The sequence below is a fragment of the Chiroxiphia lanceolata genome, chromosome 18, assembly GCF_009829145.1.
Source record: "Chiroxiphia lanceolata isolate bChiLan1 chromosome 18, bChiLan1.pri, whole genome shotgun sequence".
Taxonomy (NCBI): Eukaryota; Metazoa; Chordata; class Aves; order Passeriformes; family Pipridae; genus Chiroxiphia; species Chiroxiphia lanceolata.
Genome location: NC_045654.1, coordinates 7,770,706 through 7,778,488, shown reverse-complemented (window position 1 = coordinate 7,778,488; position 7,783 = coordinate 7,770,706). Strand labels below are relative to the sequence as shown.

Here is a 7,783-nt window from a genome sequence, read left to right as displayed (position 1 = left end):
TCACCTGTGTGGGAATTGAAATTAAAATTATGTGTGGGAATGTCTTGAAACATAATGGAGCCACCACTGAAGGCCAGAGCCTACCCCTAATTCCAGAGTTAACACAGGGTTTGGTTTCCATTCTCACTTAGAACTTACCATTACTTGATTCCTCAAGACCTGTTGCTGCCTGGACAGACTTCCCTCATTCCAGCAGCTTCCCTATGAGCATAGTAGGGGATGGTTTTCAGAGAGTCAGGATGGGCTCCCTAGGGATAATTATTTAGGTCCATGGACATGGTCCAGCCCAGTTCTTCCCCAAAAGGTCATTTTTTTGCTGCCTGGTTTTGGTACAAAGGACCTGAGGAAGGAGAGACCCTTGTGCTTCCTTGAGCACAAGGAAGACCCTCCAGCAGCAGAGGAATTCAAGCAGACAAGAGTCACAGTGACTGAAACACTCAGCCAGCCACACTGCACTCACTGTGCTCACACCTCAGCACTCCTCCATGTCAGTCTTATTTGTACTTTATTTAAATAAAAAACCAAACAATCTAAAGCTCATTGAGAGAGAATACAGAAAGTGTCACCCGCTAAAGAGTATCAGCTTTAAATGATTACAGCTTGTGCTTTATAGTGTTTGTAAACTGTAACTCGAGGCTATGGAGTATTTTGATTTTTTAGGAGCACTAATTAGATTAAGATCAGCTGAGAACAAACTTCCTCCTGAGCAAAACAAAGGTATTATTTACCAAAAATATTTATCAGCAGCATTTCACAGAGGGAAAGCTATCTTGGCATCGAGATCAGTGGTCACAGGCTTCATTAGCAATTACCAAGTCCACTGTCTCTCTCAGTTCAGTTTGCTCATCCAGTCCCTTGGATCACCACAGCCAGTGTTTGAATGAGGAACCAACAGGTCCACCAGGAACTAAAGCTCCTGTTTTCAGTCAGAAGTCCCTGATGGGTGGATATTTCTCCTTCTGTCCCCAGCCATGACTTTCCTGAAGGTGAGGTTGACCCTGGGGGTGATGACCCTCCTCCTGGGGGGCAGGCTGTGGTACCAGTACACGTTGGTGGGGTGGTTCATCATGAGGAGGCTGCCGTGGGCCAGCTCCAGCTTGATCCGCTCCAGGCCCCGTTTCACCCCCTTCCTCCTGCAATCCCTGTGCCGGAAGATGAAATCCCTGCACGCTCCAAAGGACACAGATGCAATGGGACTGTGGGGAACCAGCTCACTCTCATCATCTCGGTGCTCCCCGATGTGGTCCAGGCCGTCTTTGTACCTGTGCACAGAGCACATTCATTAGTTCCACCAACCCCTCAACAAGTGAATGTCAACCCCTCAGCCGTTTGCCAAGTGCTGCACAAGCTTTTTTCATTTCATTTGAACCACAAGCTGCTTGATGCAAGTGGGAACCAGCTGTACCTGTTGATGAGGACAAAGTTAAAGGTGTGTCCTGTGGCCAGAGTGATTCGCTCCCGGATGCGGTTCAGGACTGGGATCCATGGCTTGGGATGGAAGGTCACACCTGAGTAAGTGTAGGACAACTCAGGGTCTCCGTAGGTCACCAGCTTCCTTGGGATGTTGTGCCACGTGCCAAATATGTGCAATTTTGTCAGGTCATCTGTTCAAACAAGAAACGAGGAGGATCAAAACCAATCCCAAGTCTGTGTTACCTCTGCACAGTCCTACATTCTCCTGGATCTGCAGCTTCTGGGAATCTCCAGACAATGAGGATGCTTATGATAACCCACAAGCTGTCATCCCTGTTCCCTGTGTTTCTGTCCCGACAAAGGTGGACACTGCCTTTTTATCCCCCTTAAATGGGATAAACAGAACCAACATCCCCATCGCATTCTGCCATTGAATTAATGTAACAGGACATATTTCATAAATTGCCTCTTCCAACAAACTCCAGCCACTACAGCAGGCCGGTGGTGGCCTCTGCCTGCCACCACCCAGTTCTCTTAAAACATCACTGAAACCACTGGACAAACACTTCCAGCGGAGCAAATCCAACCCTGCAGGGTCACACCTGCGTTCTCGGGTTCTCAGGGCCAGACTGTGCCAACACCAGGTGCCTGCAGAACCCTCCCCAGCTGTGCCCACGCCCTGGGATCGCTCTGGGACTCACCTTGGCTGGGCTGGGCAGGGAAATGCTTCCCTGGGCAGGGTGGGGGGACGTGTGGGGGCCCAAGCTGGACACAGAAGGGCTCAGGTTGGAAAGGAGCACTGGAGCTCATTCAAGCCACTCTCAGGTCTCCCAGAACACTGTCCAGGCTCCCTGGGAACATTCCCAGGGATGGAGCCTCCGGAACCTCCCTGGGCAGCTCAGGCTCCCCCACAGGGCAGGAGGTTACCTTCGAAATACTGCACCTCCTCCTCCAGCTGCTGGAAGATCTCGTCGGCCTCGGCCTTGGGGAAGAGGATGCGATAGTCACAGCGCAGCCCCTCGGCGCGGATCTGCCGCAGGGGAGGCCGGCCCGGCCTGGCCTCCTCGGGCCGCCGCCCCTGCCCGCCACCGCCCCCCGCCTGCCCGCGGGGCACCTTAACCACGAACCCATCCATGGGCGGAACCGGGAACGACGTCCCGAGGGAGGGACGGGGGCAGCAGAACCCGCGGGCCGCGAATGGCCCCGCCCCCTGTCCCGGCCGGCCCCGCCCCCTGTCCCGGCCGGCCCCGCCTCCCAGCGCACGCGCGCTGTTTTGGCGCCAAACCGCCGTCCCGCCCCCCCCCGCTGGAGCCGCCGCTGCCGCCCCTCACTCAGTCATTCATTCGCTGCCTCCCTCCCTGTCTCGCTCCGCCGCTGCCATGATCGGCCAGAGGACGCTGCACTGTTTTTTCAGCCCCGCGCCGCCCAAGAAGCGCAGTCGCTCCCCGGAGCCAGAAGGAGATGCTGAGGTAGCGAGCGGGGGGCTGAGGGAACCGGGGGGTCTGGAGAGGGGGGAGAAGGGAAAGGGGTCTGGCAGCGGCGTATGTGTGTCTGGCAGTATATGTGTGTGTGTGTGTGCGCGTGTTTATATCTGTGGGGGTTCTGGCGGCCTTTTGTGAGGGGGATATGGGGAGTAAACACCACTTCCAAATTCCCGCGCGGCTGCACGCGCGACTGAGCTGCCAGTCAAGCGGCCACGCTCCGCCGCCGCCCAATGGGCGATGAGAGACGCGCTGTCGTCACGATTGCTGGGTAGAAAACCTCTCTGCCCGCCGAGGCGAGCCAATGGAAAGGAGAGGGCGCTTTTCCGCTGGCCAATAGCGAGCGGGAGTTTTTGTCTCGCGCCTGTGGGCGGGGCGCGCGCGGCTCGGCGGCCAATGGGGGCGCGCTCGGTGTTTTGCCGCGAACGCTCCGCGTGCGGAGGGGCCGCCCCGGGGCGGGGCTTGTCCAGCCATGGCCGCGCTGATTTCGCGGCTCCGGCCGCGCCCGCTGCTCTCCCGCATCTTCCCCCTCCTCCCTGCCCGCTGCTTCCAGGCGAGCGCCGCCAAGAAGGCGAAGGCGTCGGGAGACGAGGCGGGCGCGGCGTCGTCGCTGAGCGAGGAGCAGCGGGAGCGCATCCGCAGGAACAAGGAGGCGGCGCGGCAGCTGCTGGCGCAGCGGAACGTGCCGCCGGGCTTCGCCGACAGCTGGCGGCGGCAGCTGGCCGGGGAGTTCTCCAAGCCATACTTCGTGGACGTGAGTGAGCGGCCCCCGTGCCCCTCCCCGAGCGGGCGCTGCGCCCCCCTCGGCCCCCGCTGAGCCGTCCTTTGCCCCCGCAGCTCATGGCGTTCGTGGCCGAGGAGAGGAAGCGCTACACGGTGTATCCGCCCCCCGAGCAGGTCTTCACCTGGACGCAGATGTGCGACATCTGGGATGTGAGTGGAGCTGCAGGGGCTGGGGAGGGGGATTCGGGGTCTCTCACCGTGAAAATGCAGGTTGGGTGCCCAAGCACGTTAGTTCAGTGTTTTATCCCTTAAACTTCAGTCCCACGGGATGTGGATGTTATTGTTTGTCTCACCTAACTCACAAATTCTGCCTTCCCTTTCATCTCTGATACCATAACAGGGTTTTATTGTTTTATTACCCACACAGGCAACAGAATTTCCTTTAAAAGCATAGTTGCACTTTTGATCTTTTTTCTAGTCTTACCAGCTTTATCTACTTCATAGTTTTTGGATCTTGTACATCCTTTTTTCTTTTAATTGATCTGTAATGAACTATAATTAAAAGAAGACACCGTAAGGTAATGTAATTTCCAATAAACTGTGTCAAAAATATCACAGTAAATGTGGCATAAAGCTAAAATAGGGTGAAACCTATTTGGAAAATATCTCAACAAGGTGTTTTATTGTGGCTCTGAAAATGTTGGTCTTCTACACTCAAATCATATTAATTGTATTCATAATTTTAGCAGTAAAGCTGTCTGATGTTAATCCTTCACATTAGGTGGGGTCTGTGCTCTTTAACTTGTTAATAATGAGATGTCTGGGATTAACTTCAGTTCCTGGATTTGGTTTGGGCCTTTTTTGTCTCTCTTTTAGGTTAAAGCTTATTTATAAGCCTTTTTTTTCCTACTCTTTTGGGAATAAAACTGATTTCAATTCAGTGCTAACCAAGGTCTGCTTTCAGGTGAAGGTTGTAATTTTGGGACAAGATCCATACCATGGCCCTAACCAAGCTCATGGGCTCTGTTTCAGTGTCCAGAAGCCTGTTCCACCTCCCCCCAGGTAGGACAATTAGCAAAATCCCTTTTGGTCACAAATTATTTGCAGTTCTGTGTTGCTCAGAGCTGGGAGCCAGAAAATTGATGTGAAGAGTTGTGCAACTACTTAAATTTGAATTGTGCATTGACTGGAAAAAAAACATCACTGCAAAATATGGGTAATTCTGTATAATTTGGTGATATTCTGGATGTAAGTTTGCATTTCCACTTGTGCTGAGACCTCATTAAGATTCCAGCCAGACACACAAAGGGAGTCCTCACTGCCCTGCCTCTACAAATGGCTTTATTATCTTAAATAATAAGATTAAAATCAATACCTTCTTGCCTGGTGTAAGAGCAGTAAGTGGTGCTGCTTGGTCTTGTCTTTAAATATGAATGTAAAAAAAAAATTATGGTGTTTTTTGTTTGCAGTTTAGAAAATATTTACAGGGAGCTCTCTACAGACATCGAGGGCTTCACTCATCCTGGCCATGGGGATCTGACAGGCTGGGCCAAGCAAGGTGAGCTCAGAGACACTCAATGATCTGGTCACTGTGGAGCAGAAAAAAAGCCAGTCTAGAAAACAGACCTGTGGCTGGAAATGATCCATTTGTAGGATAGAAAATCAGTTCTGAGTAACTGTTGTTTGGCAGGTCCCTTAGAATGAAAATTGAATTTGTTTCTGAAGGGAAACTGGAAAAAGCAGTTAGAATTCTAAAATCCTAGAATGGTTTGGGTTGGAAGGGATTTAAAGCTCATCTTGTTCCACCCCCTATCATGGGCAGGGACACCTTCCCCTAGCCCAGGTTGCTCCAAGCCCCGTATAACCTGACCTTGGACACTTCCATGGGTGGGGCAGTCATAGCTTTTCTGGGAACCCTGTGCCAGCCCCATCTTCTCAGCTCTCCAGTCTTCCAGGTCCCTATGGATCCATCCCTTTCCTGCAGGATGTGACCCCACAACACAGCTCAGTGTCATCAGCACCTTGCTGAGGGTGCCCTCCATCCAACCTGGCCTTGGACAATTCCAGGGCTGGATTAACACTTGATTTCTTGTTTCCCCCCCCTGTCCATGTGGTGTATTTCCCAGGAGTGCTGCTGCTCAACGCTGTGCTCACTGTGAGGGCTCACCAGGCCACATCCCACAGGGAGCGGGGCTGGGAGCAGTTCACGGACGTCGTGGTGTCCTGGCTCAACAAGAACCTGAACGGGCTCGTGTTCATGCTGTGGGGAGCCTATGCCCAGAGGAAAGGCAGCTCCATCGACAGGGTACAGCCTTTCCCTGATTTTCCCTCAGTTTGGTGGACACTAGAGGGCACTTTCCTTACAGGACTGGGAATTTTGCCTGCCTGAATTCTGTGAATTGAGTGACCCTTCTGCTCCAGCTTAGCCTTTTCCAGAATTGAGCAAGCGAACTGGAGCAAGTGTAACCTCCTGTTGTCAGCAAAGTGTCCCACTGGGGACAGAGCTGTTTTTCCTAGGAAAAGGCTCATGAATCAGCGTGAAATTTGCTATTGGGAAATGACTGGGGCATTGCTGCTTTACACAGTCCATCTCTGCTCAGTGGGACAGAAGTCTCAGCCTTCATGGCTGGTTCTCTGGTGTCAGGCTGGTATTGGAGGAGGTGTAGAGGGGAAGTCACATTTGGGTGGTGCAGGAGGAGGAGTGGAGGGGAAATCACATCTGCCCGGGGCAGGAGCAGCCAAAAACATGCAAATCTAACGGGCGGTTTCCTCCAACGTTCACAGAAGCGCCACCACGTCCTGCAGACGGTTCATCCCTCGCCCCTCTCGGTCAACAGAGGGTTTTTTGGCTGCCGGCACTTCTCCAAGACAAATGAATTCCTCAAGAAATATGGGAAGAAGCCCATCGACTGGAAAGCACTCTGAGCACCTCCTGGGCGTCAGGATTGAGAGCAGCCCCTGTGTCAGGGGTTGGCTCATTTCTCAAAAACTTCTGCTGACCTGAGAATTGTTCTTTGGATGTTGATCAATGAACAAATGCCTAAACTTTCATTTTATATATATTCTAAAATGTTTATTTTTTCAAGAGCACGTTGGAGTCCTTGATAGGCAAGTATGCTCTTGGAGTAGGTCTCAGCTTCATTTGGAGCAAAAAAAATGCCCAAACACCAGAGTTCTGAATCAATTTGTGGTTGTTGTAATGGGAATATTTTTTCAGGCTCTGGTGAAGGGATGTCACTTCTTACGGGTGAAGCTGCTCAACTTTTGTACATGCCCTGCTGCCTCCTGCCTCTTTGCCTCCCAGGCAGATCCAGGTTTCCTCTTTGGGGGTTTGGAGCTGACTCCCTGTGAGGAAAAGAAAGATGCTTTTGGTTTTAGCTTTTTTCTACAGATTTGTTACAAAAATGGCCTCTTGGGGCTGTAAAGACAATACACTGTCAGGAGTGTTACTTGGTGTATCCATACTCTAAAGATTTTGGGATAAATCCTCCCAGTAGCCAAGGGAAGGCTGTGACCAAGGCTCTGGTCATGCTCTTGAGTTTTTTGTTGCCATTTAGAGAGGAAAATCAGTTTTTAGGTTCTTCGTTGGTGTGTAGATCACCTGGATGATGGTGAGCTGTGCTGACCATGAACCTGGGGGTACCTGCTGATGGCAGCAGCAAAGATTTGTTCATCAACATCTCCCAATTGATGGGCTGATCGTTTCAAATTATTTCAGATATTTTAAAGTCTTAGAGGGAACTTTGTGTTTTGCCACCTTAGGAGCAAATTAAAGTTTCCAGCTACTGTTAGCAATAACTCTTGGGACTTCCAGGATGAAGTGATGGACTTCACAGTCCTGGGTTTCCAGCTCATCTTTGACTTTGTAGTTCCTTTTAAAGGAAGTGAAGTGCCCTTTTTGTTTGGATATTACATCAGTTTTTATAGAGTATCCCTGTAAACCTTCCTTTGGTATTTGCTCTGAGGTAACACTATCAACAGTGAAGTTTACACTGTCTGTGGCCTTGCTGTATATTTTGTTTGCTTGGTTTTTTTCCCCAGTTTGTTTTTTTTTAAATAAAACTGACATTGTTTATGTGGTGTTAGATTGGGAGGAACAACAACACAGGGAGGGAGGGAGGCTCTGGTTCTTCAGCGGGTGGAAGGGGAGTCCCTGCTCCTCTCAG

The 7,783-nt window shown here is 51.2% G+C and overlaps 2 protein-coding genes across 2 annotated transcripts; one reads left to right on the top strand and one right to left on the bottom strand.

The window, feature by feature from the left end:
• Positions 1-488: 488 nt before the first annotated feature.
• ALKBH2 (alkB homolog 2, alpha-ketoglutarate dependent dioxygenase) lies at positions 489-2,610 on the bottom strand. Its single transcript, XM_032706104.1, has 3 exons — positions 2,341-2,610; positions 1,406-1,604; positions 489-1,262 (listed from the first exon to the last, which is right to left on the bottom strand). Exons 1-3 carry the CDS (start codon positions 2,546-2,548, stop codon positions 923-925), a joined length of 747 nt encoding a protein of 248 aa, XP_032561995.1. The 5' UTR covers positions 2,549-2,610; the 3' UTR covers positions 489-922.
• A 90-nt stretch (positions 2,611-2,700) lies between these two features.
• Positions 2,701-7,692, top strand: UNG (uracil DNA glycosylase). Its single transcript, XM_032706103.1, has 7 exons — positions 2,701-2,882; positions 3,448-3,648; positions 3,732-3,827; positions 4,582-4,679; positions 5,087-5,175; positions 5,744-5,922; positions 6,402-7,692. The coding sequence occupies exons 1-7, from the start codon at positions 2,793-2,795 to the stop codon at positions 6,540-6,542; spliced, it is 894 nt and encodes a 297-aa protein (XP_032561994.1). The 5' UTR covers positions 2,701-2,792; the 3' UTR covers positions 6,543-7,692.
• Positions 7,693-7,783: the final 91 nt, after the last annotated feature.

Coding starts and splice junctions, on each gene's coding strand:
- ALKBH2 (XM_032706104.1), bottom strand. CDS start 2,548: ATGGATGGGTTCGTGGTTAAGGTGCCCCGCGGGCAGGCGGGGGGCGGT. Junction 1,605..2,340: donor GGAGGTGCAGTATTTCGAAG/GTAACCTCCTGC, acceptor TTGTTTGAACAG/ATGACCTGACAAAATTGCAC. Junction 1,263..1,405: donor AACTTTGTCCTCATCAACAG/GTACAGCTGGTT, acceptor CTCTGTGCACAG/GTACAAAGACGGCCTGGACC.
- UNG (XM_032706103.1), top strand. CDS start 2,793: ATGATCGGCCAGAGGACGCTGCACTGTTTTTTCAGCCCCGCGCCGCCC. Junction 2,883..3,447: donor AGCCAGAAGGAGATGCTGAG/GTAGCGAGCGGG, acceptor CGCTGCTTCCAG/GCGAGCGCCGCCAAGAAGGC. Junction 3,828..4,581: donor AGATGTGCGACATCTGGGAT/GTGAGTGGAGCT, acceptor GTCTGCTTTCAG/GTGAAGGTTGTAATTTTGGG.